The 18,904-nt window shown below is 42.2% G+C and overlaps 1 protein-coding gene across 1 annotated transcript in view; it reads left to right on the top strand.

Annotated features, from left to right (window-relative positions):
• Nucleotides 1-18,904, top strand: part of MAP3K15 (mitogen-activated protein kinase kinase kinase 15) — a 228,886-nt gene that overhangs the window by 133,381 nt on the left and 76,601 nt on the right. The window contains exons 8-12 of the mRNA XM_073565877.1: nucleotides 166-278; nucleotides 3,986-4,145; nucleotides 6,856-7,006; nucleotides 16,649-16,756; nucleotides 18,674-18,723. Of these exons, the coding sequence (XP_073421978.1) occupies nucleotides 166-278; nucleotides 3,986-4,145; nucleotides 6,856-7,006; nucleotides 16,649-16,756; nucleotides 18,674-18,723 (582 nt within the window). The remainder of the gene's footprint in view (nucleotides 1-165; nucleotides 279-3,985; nucleotides 4,146-6,855; nucleotides 7,007-16,648; nucleotides 16,757-18,673; nucleotides 18,724-18,904) is intronic.

Here is an 18,904-nt window from a genome sequence, read left to right on the forward strand (position 1 = left end):
GAGCTATAGGCTAACCTTGGCAGCGGTAGTGTAAGCTGTATCACCTAGGTGTAAGTAGGCGAAATGCGAATGTTAGATCAAATCCTCTTAAATATAACATGTCTTTTTGGATACGTAGTATATATTATCTTTCAGTTAATGACATTTCTCCATTTGTTTCTATAGGTATCGGAAAGGTTTTGATCTTCAGCCATCCTTGTATTCAGGAATTAATCTTGCGGTTTTACTTATTGTTGCTGGACAGCAGTTTGATACCTCCATAGAACTCCGGAAAATAGGTAAATGATCTATATGTAATTCAGCAGGAAGGGTAAGGTACATGTAGACTGTTATTTGTAGACAGTCGGGCTCCCCAATGACCCACATTAGGCTTCAGGTACAGTACATGTGGCTCCTCGGGAGTCTGCAGCTGATCGAAATCTTGTGCACCCATTCATGTGGGGGAACAGGTCTGTTACAGATCAGTCTTTAGCAATCATTTTTGATAAAATTTGTGTTTTGACAAGATGCACCATATTTAATTGTGAGTCAAGAGCACGACTAGACAGGGAGCTAGTAGATCAAATATTAGAAGGAATGTATCGTCAGAAAAGGAGCAATTGTTTAAATCAGGTTTTTATGTGAAATGTATTGCTATCTAATTTGGCAGTAGTTTTTAATTATTTTTCCTATCATGAGCTGTATTGCAAAAAAATTAGAAATCTTGTAATTTTCATACTATCCACTAGGGCACCCATCCACCAAACTGCTGCATGACCAGCTCTACCCTCGCCTTGTAGATTGGGAGCCCTCGTGGGCAGGGTCCTCTCTCCTCCTGTACCAGTCGTGACTTGTATTGTTTAAGATTACTGTACTTGTATGTATTATGTATACCCCTCCTCACATGTAAAGCACCATGGAATAAATGGCGCTATAATAATAATAGGGTTACTCTACACTCATACTTCCTTGTCAGGAACATCACATGTACATTAGCAGCAAGAGACAGACCCTGACCATGTTATTAGAATTGAAGCATCTAATGAGTGTGTGTGAGGTCATTCTGAAGGGAGGAGGAGCTGTGATTGGTGGATTATGTGTTATCAGCTGTGTATATGTTATCCTGCCTCTGCTGAAAAAGAGCCACCTTAAAGAGGACAGGAACTATGGGCCTGATTCATCAAAGCTTTTATGCCAGAATTCTGGAGTAAACATTTTGAAAAGTCGCAAAATTTAGGTGCAACTAAATTTTGCAACTTTTGAAGATAAAATGGGCAAAGTTGGGACGAGGCAGGGTTGAGGCAGGGTTGCGTCTGGGTACGTGATGTCACAGCTTGTCCGATCCATGACAGGCTGTGGCATTTCATACTCCAGAGATATCACTCCAGTACCTGACTAGTGTGAGATTTCTGGCATAGCATAAATCAGGAGCGTTTGACTCCTGCACACCCCTCATCAAGATCAGCGTGAATAATGCCGATCTTGATGAATTGAGCCTTATTAGTCTGAAATTGTCCCAATGGCCAGTGAAGAAACTGTATAATTTAAATTTTTTTGATAAGGACTTAAAAAACAAAATCATTAAAGGGAATCTATCAGTAGAATCAACATTGCTAAGCCGTGTATATGGGCACACAGGTCATAAGTCATAGGCAGCAGAATGATACCTTGACATCTGCGATCTGGTGTCTTATTCCAGAGAAATTCACGCTTTTCTTACAGTCATAGTTGAAAGTGTTGGCACCTTTGAAATTGTTCCAGAAAATGAAGTATTTCTACCAGAAAATTATTGCAATTACACGTTTTGCTATTCATGTTTATTTCCTTTATGTGTTTTGGAACAACACAAAAAAAACAGAGAAACAATTGCAAACTGGACATTAGTTCACCCATAACCTCCAAAATGGGCCGGAAAAAAATTGTCACTCTCAACTTTGTATTTGGCTGCACACCCTTTGGAATAAGTAACTGCAATCAATTGCTTCCTATAACCATCAACAGGCTTCTTACACCTCTCAACTGAAATTTTGGAACACTCTTTTGCAAACTGCTCCAGGTCTCTCATATCTCAAGGGTGCCTTCTCCCAACAGCAATTTTAAGATCTTTCCACAGGTGTTCAATGAGATTTAGCTCTGGACTCATTGCTGGCCACTTCAAAACTCTCCAGCGCTTTGTTTCCATCCATTTCTGGGTGCTTCTTGAAGAATTATTGGGTTTAGTGTCCTGCTGAAAGAACCATGATCTAGGATGCAAACCAAGCTTTCTGACACTGAGCACTACATTTTGACCCAAAATCCGTTGGTAATCTTCAGATTTCATGATGCCTTGCACACAGCCTAGAGGCATGAAAACAACCCCAAACCATTTATGAACCTCCACCATATTTGACTGTAGGTATTGTATTCTTTTCTTTGTTGGCCTCATTCTGATTTTGGTAAAAACAGTTGAATGATGTGCTTTACCAAAAAGCTCTATATTGTTCTCATCTGTCCACAGAAAGCTTTCCCAGAAGGATTTTTTGCTTACTGATGTACATTTTCACAAACTTAAGTCAGGTTTTTTTTATGTCTGTGTCGGCAGTGGGGTCCCCCTGGGTCTCTTGCCATAGCATTTGATTTCATTCAAATGTCAACACGTAGTTTGCTCTAACACTGATGCACCCTGAGCCTGCAGTACAGCTTGAATTTCTTTGTAGCTTGATTGGGGCTGCTTATTCACCATCTGCCATCCATGGCCAGGGAAATTACATGCAGTTCTATGGGTTGTAAAACTCTTGATTATGTTGTACACTGTGGACAAAGGAACATCAAGATCTCTGGAGATAGACTTAACACCATGACATTGTTGATATTTTTCAACAAGTTTGGTTCTAAAGTCCTCAGTCAGTTCTCTTCTCCACTTTCTGTTCTCCTAGCTTAGTGTGGCACACACAAGCACAAAATGTAAAGTCAACGTCTCCCCCTTTTTTTTTTTTTTTTAAACATCATTTTTTTAAATTTTGTAGTGAAGTTGCATATTACAAGTTATAAACGTTGCATTGAATTGTTACAAAGAACATATTTAAACATGCTTATCACCTAAACCTGAATAGAAGCAAAAATAAACTCAACAAATATAAAATTATCAAACCCCCTTACGTCCACATTTTCATAGATTACATTGACTGAATTCAGAATCTCCCCTTTTTATATGGTTTCAGGTATGATTTTCATATTGCCCACAACTGTTACTTGTCACAGGTGAGTTTGAACAAGCATCACATGCTTGAAACAAAGTTGTTTACCCACAAAAAGGTGGCAATACTTTTGTCCAGATTTAGAGTTTTGTGTGAAATGATGTCCAATTGCCTTTTTTTCTCATTTTTGTGTGTGTTCCAATACACACAAAGGAAATAAACATGTGTATAACAAAACATGTGTAATTGCAATAATTTTTTTGGGAGAAATATTTCATTTTCTAGAACAATTTTCAGGATGCCAATACTTTGAGCCTTGACTCTATACGTAAATGAGCTGTTCACGACTATGGGCCGGACATTGATCTGCATGAGAATCTGCCTCCAGAGATTATTTTATTTAAAAGGAATCACTGCCAGTGTGAGACATGTAATGACTGACAGTCAGCTCTCCTTATACTCATGTCTCACACTGATAACACCCCCTTTTAGCCCTGGAGGCACATTGTCACGGAGATCTGTATCCAGCTCAGAGATATTAACAGCTCATTTACATATTAAGGAAAATACAGATTTCGCTGGAATAATACATCAGATCAGAGATATCAAGGTAACACTTTATTCAGCTTCCTATGACCTACATGCTTATACAGATGGATTAGGAGGGTTGATCCTACAGAAAGATAACCTTTAACATAAAACCTGAGTTAGAAGATAGGTCATTTTCTTCTGATAAATTCTATTTAATAGTTCGCAATTAAATGTAGTTCAGATTAATTTAGAGTGTAGCAGAATATCACTATTGATATTAACCCTTGAGGTTCTTTAAGGTGTTCGTCTGAACAGCCTGCTGGGAAGGAAAGGAAGCTTGGAGAAAATGAACAATTACTGGGATGTGGGTCAGTTCTTCAATGTCAGCATGCTGGCCAGTGACATTGGAAAAGCCGTACAGGCGGCCGAGCGCCTCTTCAAACTCAAGCCTCCAGTTTGGTAAGCAATCAGTGAGCTCTGGACATCCAGTATTTAACATGTACTCTTTATTGTAGTCTTTACTAAAATGTTTGTTCATTGGTGAAATGATCTTTAACGCAGCATAAAAGATCATTGTACTCGGCAGTGCATTGTCCTGTGTAAACCTCGCACTCCCAAGAACTATGGCAGCCTGTGTGCTCTGAGCAATCTATTACAGATCTCTCAGTGCGCATCATTTACTTTATTTTGCCTGTGTGAACAGGCATTCAATTGATGGACGATGGGTAAAAGTTTACTGATCGGTAGATGTATTTCACCTCCAGTCGTTCTGTGTAAACAGACACCTAATATGCAAAAGAGCGATCAAAGTGTGAATAAAGCTTAAAGGGTCCGTTACACATAGCGATATCGCTAGCAATATCGTTATAACGTCACTGGTTTTGTGACGCAGCAGCGATATTGCTAGCGATATCGCTACATGTGATACTTACCTCCGACTGGCTGCCCCACTGGTTATTGCTGATCACGCGAGAACGTCCTGGGCCGTTTCTCGTCGTCAGCTTCCTGCTGTGGTGACGAGCGACGCGTGGACGAGGGCGGGAGGACGTCTTCATCACCTCGTCTGACAGGTAAGTAGCGACCGCCGACAGCTGCTATGTTGCTGGTGAGATCTGCCTGTTTGGCAGCTCACTAGCGACCACTTAGCGATGCACCAGTGATCCTGACCAGGTCATATCGTTGTCGGGATCGCTGGTGCATAGCTAAGTGTAACGTTACCCTTAGTCTGCATGTAAGTATCTGATAAACAGGAACAAATTACATTGTTTGCCCCATTAAGGGAAATGTACTGATGTAAGTGATTACAGAAGATGTCATTCCATCAAGAAGAAATAGTTGTGTCAATAGAGTGGAACCAAAATGCACCAAAGGAATGAAAATGCACCTTGTCAATGAGATTTTAGAAATCCCATTTACTTTGTAAAATACTGTGTTTTTTTTCCTGCATGGAGAAAATGCACCAAAAACACCAGGTGGGAACAAGGCTTTGTATGTCAACGCTGTGCTAATATCTGGATAAGGCCGGGGTCCCATTGGCGTATGGCATCCGATTAATTTCTCCATCTCCTCTGCTGCCAACATCCGAGGGAATCGCACTGCACTCGGGTGATATCTGACACGCACCCACCCGGATTGCACTCGTCCGTTTGCATCATAAGTGGGAGCGAACCTTAAGGGATCGGTGCCATAATTGGACCCCGGCCTAATTCTGTAAAACAAAGGAATCAAATATTTGACCATATTACAGATCTGTGTTGAATAAATCCGCTAAATGGCATCTGGACAAAATGTATTGCCTCCTACTGTACCTCTGTCTCCGACACATACACGGTGACTCATGACTCTGGAATATAAAGCGTTAGTGACTCCCATGTGACACCAGGACTATTTTCTTTGCATATTACCATTTTTCCTATTGTGGGTACAGTATGTGTCCAAAACAAGAATGGATACCTGCAAAGGGAGGAAGGGAAGCTGTCTATTCGGAATGAGTTGTTCCTGTGTGCAGGGATTTAATCTATTGATTGTAGGATGTATGGGCAGAACACTGTAGCGGCCACAGGAGGTGTTTTCAGCTTCAGATGTAATGTGCTGTAAGAATATTATCTCTTTTACAGTCAGTATTGTGTATACTAGGGTGACCGGATCTCATATTGGGGGGAAAAAATGTCGGAATCTTGTTCATCTGGACCTCACAAAACGATTCCCCTTTCCAGATATTGAGATAGCCAAAATTTCAGCTCGATCAAACGACGTTAACCCGTGCCGCTCGTTGCTCAAAGTTTGAAAAAATCCAAATTGAGGTATTTTAAGATTTAGGTATTTTGCATAGTCTGTTAGACTATAAAGAATGTGACAACAACATTGCAGAAATAGCCCTGACCAAATTTTCGAACCATTTGTGGTATTTGAATGCAGAGTTGGTGGGATTTTCGTTTTTTGATCCCACCATTACAGACAATGAAAAGTTGTTAATGGCTAATAAATTGCTCAGTAGCACAGATGAACCATCAGAGCACGCTAACCTACATGAGTTGATAATTTTACATAGTTATCTTATCTATTCTAGAGCTTTTGTTAAAGTAGTTTTTGAAACGTCAGAATATAATGCTCGGCATTTGCTTACAACTTGCAGGACATATTGCTTTTGTTCTTCATCTTTTGTCAGAAGGTCGTTAAAGTCGGTTACTTCCTACCTCTTTTAATTTTTCTTTCCTAACTTTTGGATTTACAACCCTAGCGTGCTCTGATGGTTCATCTGTGCTACTGAGCAATTTATTAGCCATTAACAACTTTTCATTGTCTGTAATGGTGGGATCAAAAAAACGATAATCCCACCAACTCTGCATTCAAATACCACAAATGGTTCGAAAATTTGGTCAGGGCTATTTCTGCAATGTTGTTGTCACATTCTTTATAGTCTAACAGACTATGCAAAATACCTAAATCTTAAAATACCTCAATTTGGATTTTTTCAAACTTTGAGCGACGAGCGGCACGGGTTAACATCGTTTGATCGAGCTCAAATTTTGGCTATCTCAATATCTGGAAAGGGGAATCGTTTTGTGGGGTCCAGACGGACAAAATTGCGACATCGATTTTTTGCGGTCACCCTAGTGTATACAACCATGAAGGCCTCTAAGCTGGACTATACTTATTTTCATGGCAGGTACCTGAGATCAGTTGTACAGAATTTACTTCTAATACAGAGATTCAAGAAACTCAACATCGAGCACTCTCCAAGACAAGAAAGGCTGAACTTCTGGATGGATATCATTGTGGAGGCAACAAAAGAATCAACCAACGGATTAAGGTTTCCGGTATGTAATTATCAAATGGTCCTTTATTTTGTTTGTGTTTATTATTTTTTTTTTACTTTAATATTATTATTATTTCTTTCAATATACTTTATTTTAGTTTATTTTGCTTTTTTTATTTTATGTTCTTTATTTTATTTTTAAGAATTTAAGAAACACACTAAAGCATTAACAAAGTTGGGTAGGTGTTTGTTTCTTTCTTAAATAACTTTTTTTATTCTGTTGTTCTTCGTCTTCTTCCATGTCTTTCATATATTCTATTTCCATATTTTAAGGTTTTTTACAGCTAAAGTAACAGTGTTGCAGTGTTTCAAAAGTTATTTCACAATACTTCACAAGAAAGACTGCAAATTCATCAGGACATGTGGACAGGAAATTTTCACAACATCTCATACAAGTGAAAAAGGCAAAGGGGGTACAACCATCACTCTTGTGATTGTTACACATTTTTTTGTGTTACCTATAGTTTTGAGAAAACTGATACGATTTTTTTGGTGGTCCTGACAATTTTTAAAATAAGAAAAGCATGAAGATTCATAATCTGGGTGTGGAGACATGTACTCCATCAGATTAATTATCATTTTCACCAGAAAGTGTTGTAATTTATAGCAGAAATCTACTAATGTTCTCCATTGACCAACTGAATAAAGCATTTGCTGGTAAAGTAGCATGTCCCGATTCATTAACAGCATCTCAAAACCAAAGAAACAAAAATGCTAGACAAAAATATAAACATAATCTAAAACCATCAAAATAATCGAAGACACAATAAAAGGCCATTCCTATATCAGACATGCAAAAATGCACATGGATGGCTGAATAGGAGTTTCAATGAAATCACATAGCCACAAGTGTAAAGAAAACAACTGTGTGTATACAACGTGTGTAAAAAATAAGAATATGTACCGTATATACTCGCGTATAAGCCGAGATTTTCATCCCGTTTTTTGGGGCTGAAAGTCCCCCTCTCGGCTTATTTGCGTGTCATATATCAGGGGGTCGGCGGGGGAGTGGGTGTCAGGTCATGCTTACCACCTCCTGGCACGGTCTCTGCAGCCCCCCTGCTACTCCCGGTCTCAGGCTCCTTCCTTCAGCGGTCACATGGTACCACTCATTGAAGTCATGAATATGCCCATATTTATGACTTTAATGAGCGGTACCACGTGACCACTGAAGGAAGGAGCCTGAGACCAGGAGAAGCAGGGGGGCTGCAGAGACCGCGCCAGGAGGGGGTAAGTATAAGCTATATTCACCTGTCCCGGGCCATCGCTGCGCTCTGCTCTGTCTTCTCCACGTCCTCTGTCTGTGATATTCAGGTCAGAGGGCGCTGTGACGTAGTTAGTGCGCGCTGCGCCCTCTGCCTGAACGTCACTGACAGGACGCGGAGGAGAGGATAGAGCAACGCACAGCCATGGAACAGGGATCGGTAAATATCGCCAGTGCCGGGGTCCTGAGCCAGCGGTGACATCAGAACCTGTCACCGCCTGCTCAGGACACCGGCATTGGGCCCTCAGCGGCGAGAGGTGAGTATGTAATTTTTTTTAATTTTATTTGCAGCAGCGGCAGCAGCAATATATGGGGGCATAATTATGGAGCAGCTATATATGGGGGAATAAACTATGGAGCAGCATATGGGGGCGTAATCTATGGAGCAGCATATGGGGGCATAATTATGGAGAAGCATATGGGGGCGTAATCTATGGAGCAGCATATGGGGGCAAAATCTATGGAGCAGCATATGGGGGCATAATCTATGGAGCAGCATATGGGGGCATAACTTATAGAGCAGCATATGGGGGCATAAACTGTGGAGCAGCATATGGGGGCATAACCTATAGAGCAGCATATGGGGGCATAAACTGTGGAGCAGCATATGGGGGCATAACCTATAGAGCAGCATATGGGGGCATAAACTGTGGAGCAGTATCTTATGGGGGCATAATCTATGGAACATCTTATGGGACAGCGTATGGGCCATAATCTATGGAGCATTTTATGGGGGCATAATCTATGGAGCATTTTATGGGAGCATAATCTATGGAATATCTTATGGGGCCATAACCTTTATGGGGCAGCATATGGGGCATTATTAACCTTTTTGCAACATTATATGTGGTTTATTTTGTATGGAGCATCTTATGGGGCAATCTTGGACTGTATGAAGCATTATATGGGGCTCCTGATTCAATATGGATATTCAAAAACATTTAACCTACTGATGTCTCAATTAATTTTACTTTTATTGGTATCTATTTTTATTTTTGAAATTTACTGTCAGGAACACCACACTTCACTTGCTCTCTGAGCCAGTGTGCATGTCCTGAGTACAAAAACAGTGCTCAAAGATACCTGTGGAGCGCGACAGCAGCGGTGACGATGCGTGCTTCAGACTATCAGGACCTGAAGCACGTGACTGCTGGGGGCGTGACCTAAGCTCCACAGAGCTAGGAGCTGCAGGGAAGCTCCTAGAAAGGTAACTACGGGACAAGTTACCAAGGGGCATAGACAGGGACGTAAACCAGATCAAGCCAGGTCAAAGCACAAGATAGCAGGACAGTACTAAAGGGATAGACAGAGCGAATAGTCAGGACGTAGCAATAGATCAGAAAACCAGAACGGGCAATGGACAGTACAATAGGGACAAACTGTAACGGAGTAACAATAGCCAAGCCGGGAGGTCAGAACCGGAGAAGACAATAGTGCCAAAACGAGAGACGGAGTTCAGAGTGAGGGGACAGACCGGGTCATACACGGGAATCAAACAAGCAATGCAGTACCCACGCACACCAGGGGGATCAGACACACAGCCAGAATAACAGTATAGCTGACAGGGAATCCTAGTCTGGGGTGAGTATAAATACCCCTCCCAGATCCAAAGAGAGGCCGGCAAAAGTTAACCCTGTGAGAACAGGACATTAACCATGTCCTAACCATGACAGTACCCCCCTCTTAAAGGGGGGCCACTGGACCCCCAGGTTTCTCAGGGTGTCTGGCATGGAAAGCCCACACCAGTCGATCAGCGTGCACCGAACTGGCCGGAACCCATGACCGATCCTCAACAGAATATCCCTTCCAATGAATAAGGTACTGAAGTCTCCAGCGCACCCACCGTGAATCAACGATGCACCCTACCTCGTACTCCAGTTGACCCTCTACCAACACTGGTGGAGCCACGGATGAGGGATCTTCTCTAACTGTCCCCACAGGTTTTAATAGCGAAAAGGAGATAAATCCAGCGAGCCAAGTTTGAAGTACATAAAAAATCTTTTTCTTTATTTCAAACGTAGATTAAAAATATTTATCCATAGCAGCATATTGTAGATATAAGCAGAGATAGGAAAAATTACTGCTGTAAAGCGCACGGCAAGATGCGTTTTGGCTAGACCTTTATCATTGCCATAATACACATTGCTATTTTTCTGGGATATAAGAAGGAAAAGATCCTAAGATAGGTGGTGCTATAGTTGATTAAGCGTTAATAGATCACACTTGTGGGCATCCACCTATAAGATTAACTATTTAAAAACAAGTGGTTTTAATAGGGACCTGTGGAAGACTTAGAGATTTTGAAGGAGGTGGGCAACTGTAATCTGCATGCCACCGGGTTGATCACCTCTACAATCTTGTATGGGCCAGTAAATTTGGGGCCCAACTTCATAGAGGGTATTTTAAGTTTGATGTTACGGGTGGACAACCAGACTTTTTCCCCCACTGTCAACGCAGGAACCACTCCCCTCCTCCTGTCCGCAAAATTTTTGAACTTCTTCTGGGCTTTAGAGATGTTCCCCTGCACCTCCTTCCTGAGGGTTTTTCATTGTTGTACCATCCCCTCGTCACCAGGGCCATCCGAATCCATACGGGAAAATTCTCCAAACTGCGGAACAAACTCATAATTGACCTGAAAGGGAAACTTTCCGGTAGACTGATTAATCCGACAGTTGAATGCAAATTCTGCCATGGGTAATACCTCACACCAGTCTTCCTGTCTGGAGGAGGCCAGGCATCTCAGAATCTGCTCCAATGACTGGTTGGTGCGTTCAGTTTGTCCGTTGGATTCCGGGTGATAGGCAGAGGAGAATGACAACGTGACCCCCAACTTCATTCAAAACGCTCTTCAAAACCTGGCCACAAATTGCACACCCCTGTCCGACACCACGTTCACAGGCACTCCATGCAGCCGAACAATGTGCTGTACAAACAAGCGGGCCAAGGTTTCAGCAGATGGTAATGCAGGTCATGGCACAAAGTGGGCTTGCTTAGAAAATTTATCAACCACTACCCATACCACTGAGTTGCCCTTGGAAGATGGAAGATTAGTGATAAAATCCATGGACAGATGTGTCCATGGTTTATCCGGAATTGGCAAAGGCACCAATTCCCCGGCCGGCCGGCCGGACCTGAGAGCTTTTAGAGCGAGCGCACACCCCACAAGTATTCACAAACCTTTTTATATCAGTACTCATAGAGGGCCACCAAAAACCCCTAGCTACTGCCCCCCGGGTAGCTGCAATACCAGGTGTGCACTTAACACAGATTCATGAAATTCTTGAGTGTGAGATGGAATTGTTCGGGTACAAACAATTTACCTGGGGTTTTATTCCTGGGATCTTGTGTTTGTGCTTCCAGAATCTCTCTCTGTAGCTCAGAGGAGATTTCGGCTACAGCCACTCCCGTTTGAAGAATGGAGGAAGGAGGTTCTGGAGGGGACACAGAATCAAAACTTCGGGATAAGTCATCCGCCTTTACGTTTTTAGACCTTGGTCGGAACGTGATGGCAAAATGAAATCGAGAAAAAAAAAGTGCCCACCGAGCCTGTCTGGAGGTCAACCTCTTAGCAGACTCGGTATAGGCCAGGTTTTTATGATCAGTGATGACCGTAATGGGATGAGCGGCCCCCTCCAAAAAATGCCTCCATTCTTCGAAGGCCAATTTAACTGCTAACAATTCCCTGTTACCGACATCATAGTTTCTCTCGGCTGAAGAGAACTTCTTAGAGAAAAAGGCACAGGGTTTGAGGTTAGTCAGGGTAGAGGGGCCCTGTGACAATACTGCCCCCCCCCCACCTCCGAAGCGTCAACCTCGACGATAAAAGGTCTTGACGAATCGGGTTGTACCAACACAGGGGCTGTAGTAAAACACTTCTTTAATGTAAGGAAGGAATTTTTTGCGGCCACGGACCAATTTTTTACATCTGCCCCTTTAAGAGTGAGGTCCGTCAAGGGTTTCACCACCTGCGAGAACCCATTAATGAACTTCCTATAATAATTAGCGAAGCCCAGAAATCGCTGCAACCCCTTCAGGTCATGAGGCTACACCCAATCTGTAATGGCCTGAACCTTCCCTGGATCCATGCGGAATCCCTCCCCGGATACAATTACACCCAGAAAAGATAGTTCTTGCATAAAAAATGAGCACTTCTCCAGCTTAGCATACAAATGGTTCTCCCGGAGTCTCATTAGAACTGTACGTAGATGGTGTAAGTGTGACTGACTGTCTTCAGAGTAAATCAAGATGTCATCCAGGTAAATGACTACATAACGTCCGATCAAGTCAGAAAAAACAACATTAATAAAGTTCTGAAAAACCGCAGGAGCGTTAGTGAGGCCGAAGCGCATAGCCAGGTTTTCAAACAGCCCCTCAGTTGTCAGGAACGCTGTTTTCCATTCGTCCCCCTCCCGGATCCTTATAAGGTTATAAGCCCCTCGTAGATCGAGCTTAGAAAACCATTTGGCCCCCGTGAGTTGATTGCATATATCAGGAATCAACGGGAGAGGGTACGTGTTCTTAACAGTAATTTTGTTCAGTTCCCGAAAGTCGAGGCACAGTCTCAACCCATCATCTTTTTTCTTTGCAAAGAAAAACCCCGCTGCCACGGGTGAGACCGAGGGCCGAATATGCCCCTTGCGAAGGCTTTCTTTGATGTACTCTTTCATAGCTTGGCGCTCAGGCCTGGACAAATTAAACAAACGAGCCTTGGGTAATTTGGCTCCAGGTACTAAATCGATAGCACAATCATATGGTCTATGTGGTGGGAGCGCCTCAGCCTCGCTTTCGGAAAACACATCTTCAAAGTCTGTCAGGTACTCCGGAATACCCTCCAGACCGACAGATGATATAGATTTTATCGGATTGACAAAAGGAGCCGGGTTACAACACAGACCATTATCATTACATCCCCATCGGGAGAGCTCCCCCTTCACCCAGTCAATAAGAGGATTGTGGCGTTGCAACCAGGGAATTCCCAATACCAGTCCTGCAGGAAGATTATTCATAATGAAACAACTTAAATTTTCCACATGAATGGAACCCACTTTCATAGAAAAAGCTTCAGACATAAAGCAAATGCCATCCCGGGTAAGAGGGGATGAATCCTCAGCCACAATTTTAATAGGGTCTTTTAACCTGACTGTCCCTATATTATTAAGAGTCACAACTTGGGCATCAATCAGATTAATGGAGGAACCACAGTCAACAAAGGCGGTGGTCATAACAGGACCGCCAGCAAGTTCCAATTCCACCTGGAGCACCATTTTTGTACGTGAGAAAAAATGTCCCTGGGAGTCTGGACAACCTCCTTGATTGTTGCCCAGACTCAGTCGTTTCTCTGAAGAAGGGCAGGAGGGGAAATTCCTTTTCCAATTTCCAGAGGCTCCACAGTAAAAGCATAGTAGATTGTCTCTACGGTGCCTTCTCTCTTTCTCCTTAACCGAGACTGACCCAACCTCCATGGGCTCAGATACAGGTGCAGTGTCACACAATTTGGGGTACAAGGGAGACTCATGTTGCATCATTCCTCTAGCGCGGAGTCTCCGGTCCATACGGACCGCCTACATCATGGCGTCCGCCAAGGTATCAGGAGGAGGATGTAATGCCAGAGCATCCTGCAGACGGTCAGACAGGCCCCTGCAGAACAACCCTCTCAGGGCAGCATCGCTCCATGATACTTCGGACGTCCAACGTCTAAACTCTGAGCAGAACCATTCAGCAGAGTGCCTCCCCTGTGTCACACTCATCACCATGTCCTCTGCCAGACGCACTCTATCAGGCTCATCATAAATGTGCCCCAGAGCCTCAAAGAACAAATTCACAGACATACGTTCAGGAGCAGAGGAAGAGAGAGAGGAAGCCCATGCCTGTGGAGCCCCCCCCCCCCCCCCCGAAGGGCCTCAGAGAAAAAAAAGCTTGCATCCTTCTCTGAACGACCTGAACTCCCTTTTATCCCCTGAGAAAGGGTCTGGCAATTTGACCGGAGATTCGGGGAATGCCAATGACACATCTATAGCCCCAGCACTAGGAGCCCCTGCAGCGACAGCCCCCTGCACAGTATCCACCAACTGTTGCTGGGTATGGGCCATCGTGCGCTGTTCCACATTAAGCCAAAGCTTGTATGGGATCCATGAGGATAACACACTTTTTTTCTTCCTTCAGAGGAAAAAAAAACTGAAATGGTCAGCTATAATGTCAGGAACACCGCACTGCACTTGCTCACTAAGCAAGTGCACTTGTCCTGGGTACAAAAACAGTGCTCAAAGATACCTGTCGAGCACGACAGCAGCGGTGACGATGCGTGCTTCAGACTATCAGGACCTGAAGCACGTGACTGCTGGGGGCATGACCTAAGCTCTACAGATCTAGGAGCTGCAGGGAAACTCCTAGAAAGGTATCTACGGGACAAGTTACCAAGGGGCATAGACAGGGACGTAAACCAGATCAAGCCAGGTCAAAGCACGAGATAGCAGGACAGTACCAAAGGGATAGACAGAGCGAATAGTCAGGACGTAGCAATAGATCAGAAAACCAGAACGGGCAATGGACGGTACAAAAGGGACAAACTGTAACGGAGTAACAATAGCCAAGCCAGGAGGTCAGAACCGGAGAAGACAATAGTACCAAAACGAGAGACGGAGTTCAGAGTGAGGGGACAGACCGGGTCTTACATGGGAATCAAACAAGCAATGCAGTATCCACGCACACCAGGGGAGTCAGACACACAGCCAGAATAACAGTATAGCTGACAGGGAATCCTAGTCTGGAGTGAGTATAAATACCCCTCCCAGATCCAAAGAGAGGCCGGCAAAAGTTAACCCTGTGAGAACAGGACATTAACCATGTCCTAACCATGACATTTACCATTAGCTGCTGCATTTTCCACCCTAGGCTTATACACAAGTCAATAAGTTTTTCCCGTTTTTTGTGGCAAATTTAGGGGGGTCGGCTTATACATGGGTCGGCTTATACACGAGTATATATAGTAATATAGAGGGTCAAAAGGCTAAGTAGACATACTTAGTGAGTAACTACATAAATAAACATAGAACTAGGAGAAAGGCACCATCAATAAGCAAAATAGTAGGCATCAATGTTAGAAATTCAGAAGATGTAATGAGATGGATACTTCATAAGCTATAAGAGAAAGAATAAAGAATTCAGAGGGCTAAATAGCAATGATCAAGTAGATGCATACATACATCTACAAAGGGACACACCCAACACACTTTTCGCTGATGCTTCATCTGGGGTGACTAGACTTAGGAAATGGTCAGTAAGTTTAATCAGCAATTTTGTAATTTACCATTGCATTAAAGGGTTGGTGTAAAGTTTGGAAATGATCCTGTATCCCAACAACATATGAAGTTCCTTAAAACATGGATCAAATACTGTATATTTCTGTTTCTGAGAGAGAAATAAGTTATTTAAAGATTTAGGACAAGTTTGAAAAGTATCCCTTATGCATAGGATAAGGAACTTCTCGATTGGTAGGGGTCTGACCATTGGGACCCCCCACTGATTTTGAGAATAGGGCTTTTAATACCCCCATCTAAATGGACTGGTGGTTGAGCATGTGTACCACTTCTCCATTCAGTCTCTTGATGACTCCATGAGATAGCAGAGAGCTGTAGTTGGCTTTCTCCTAAAGGACCCATGCAGAATATTCAATGCCCCATTCTCGGGATTGTTAAGGATGAAGAAGTAAAGCCCTGCTATGTGGATCGGAGAAAACTCTCAAACTTGGCACAGTCCCTTTAAATTATTTCTCAGAAGTAGAAATATCTATGAAGCATTTGATCTAGTTTTTAAGGAACTGCGTGTGTTGCTGGGATCAGGACATTGTGGTCATTCATTCCTTTTTTTTGTACCGTGTCTGTTAACAAGTTAACATTTTTTAAAGAGAACCTGTCATCAGTTTTATCTTTGTTATGTAGAAACTTTTCTAAATGCATCTTACTCCATATCAAATAACTAATGGGAGGACATCTCATAGGACCAGACTGCTTGCAAAGATGTGTCTCAAAGAGTAGATGAACATGTGTACTTTATCCTCTGTCCTCTTCTACATTTTGTTCATGTCCACTCTGTGATAAGGTTGAAATCTCGAGGGACCACTTAACCTGATGTCCTGAAAAATGGTGGGAGAAACAGATTAACTCTTCTCCAATTCTCATTTTTGCCAATCACTTTGTACAGATAAAGTAAAGTCAGTATACATTGTACAGCTATAGCAAATGCACACCCAGCCAGAAATAAATTTTCTGTATATACTATATAAGGGAATATTTTATCACAAATCTCATGTACGTTTGTATTCTGTGGATACAGGTCTATAAAACCCCTAATTGTGTAACTAAATGCAAGTTATTATTCTAGGTTCTCGTCTTGGAGCCCACTAAGGTTTATCAACCATCATATGTTTCAATAAATAAAGAAGCGGATGAGAGGACGGTTTCATTATGGCACGTATCTCCTGTGGAAATGGTAAGAGCGCCTTTAGTTAGTGAATGCAGTTTGGCTACGGAGTGAGCAATACCGCTTCTCCATCATGTTGGTGTTAATAAAAGTGAATATGCAGTGACTGACAAGTCATATTCTGTCATACAATTAACATTCCTTCCTATATCCAAAAGTAAGCAACTTTCCAGATAACCTTCATTAAAACATTTCTACCCTTTTGTTGTTGTAGGTTTTGCACTTCCAATCCCTAGCTCAATGATTATTACAAAAGTGATACAAATCCATCCAAGCTCCTGCTACTTGTTTTCTGCTCTACATCTCTCTTCTTTTAGTGTTAGAGATTGCAGAAGTGAAGGGGTTGTACACAGATCTCCAAACTGTGAAAAGGGGAAAAAGTGTCTAGAGTCTCAGGGAGGGTGGAGAAAACAAGCTATAGTAAAGAAGGAGAACAGTATAGAATATGTTTTGCTATATGAGCTAATGAATACTGCAGTACAATGGATACACACAGAGCTCACATCCAGCCTATATTACTGAGAGGGACACTCCCACAAGATAAAAATCTGAAAGTTGGTTTAGGCTGCAGACTGAATATCAGTGTCTGAAAATGATCAAATGAAAGACGATTGCAGACTGAAATGTTTTGATTTTTTTTAAGAATTGTAATCTTTTTTGTTTTTGGTTTTTTTCATTTTTTGCAAAAAAAAAACAAAACAAAACAAGGCATCAAATAGTTTAAAACTTTGTAATATCAGTAAAATTTGCCTCTACTTAGTCTCTGAGTCCCAGGTCCCTCCGGCCTCCTCTCCTCTTAAGCGACATCTCTACAACAGGTCTTTACCCCTCGGTTTGTGGATATTACCTACCTTCACACTGCATATCTCTTATCTGCAACCCTGACACCTCATAAGAATCCTTTGGTCTTCTACCGATATGACAAATATTCTTTTACCTCTGCATCTCTCTACCCCAATGCATGGTATTTAACATTGCTAATTTTCGTTGTATTTTTGTTATAACTCTTGGTTCGACTCTGTTTGTTGAACTTATTTCTCTTGAAATACATGGCTTTTTTTCTGTCAAGATGGGGTGCAGAGTGTACATTAATGAGGAAAAAAATGAACTTTTCTGAATCTATCCTATCTATCTATCTATCTATCTATCTATCTATCTATCTATCTATCTATCTATCTCTATCCCATATGGTGAAAAAAATCCAAAGTTTGCAAAAACAAAACACAACAAAACAAAAAAAGAGCCTTTTTTTGCGAGACCCGTAGTGTCTCCATTTTTCGGGATCGGGGACCGGATGAGGGTTTATTTATTTGCGTGCCGAGCTGGTGTTTGTTTTTATTGATTTCATTTTCGTGCAGATACCATCTTTTGATTGCCCGTTATTGCATTTTATTGCAATGTTGTTGCGACCAAAAAAATCCTGGCGCTTTGATTTCTGTCCTCATTACGCCGTTTACCAATCGGATTAATTTTTTTTATATTGTGATGTATCGGGCGTTTCTGAACTCGACGATACCAATTATGTATATTTTTTTTCTTGTTTTATTTTGAATATGTTAAAGGGGGGGGTCACTTGAAATTTTATTTTTTAAATATTTTTAAAAACTTTTTTTTACACTTTTCTTGCTTCAATAATCTCCTTAGGAGACTAGAAGCTGCGATCATGCTAAAGCCCTGCTAAGTGTAGCAGAAATGATCATATGCTATGAACGCCAGCCACAGGCCATCGCTCATAGCACATCTGCAGTAAGAACCATGGGGGTCTCCTGCAGACCCCCCCCGATTATCATGCCAACTCATCGGCACCCTGCAATCATGAGACAGTGGCACCGATATGCAGGGTTTGTGACGCGCTTCCGGCTCGAGCATGTTAAATGCCGCTGTCAGAGATCATTATTATCATTGTTATCGTTATTATAATTTCAGAAAGGAATTCATGAGTGGAACTTCACTGCGTCTTCTATCAGAGGCATAAGGTGAGAGACCAACAATCTGTATGTTTATTGTATCTGACATTAGGAGAAACCTATGTGTTTATGCTCTGTCAAAAAACAATGACAGGAAGGTCTGAAAGCAGTGGTAGTATTTCCAAATAATTCCTGGAAAAGGACAGGATCATGAGCTACAGAATGCATCTGCTTTTGCCAATTTACTCTT

The sequence above is a fragment of the Dendrobates tinctorius genome, unplaced genomic scaffold, assembly GCF_039654945.1.
Source record: "Dendrobates tinctorius isolate UK_male_01 unplaced genomic scaffold, ASM3965494v1 ptg000016l, whole genome shotgun sequence".
Lineage (NCBI taxonomy): Eukaryota > Metazoa > Chordata > Amphibia > Anura > Dendrobatidae > Dendrobates > Dendrobates tinctorius.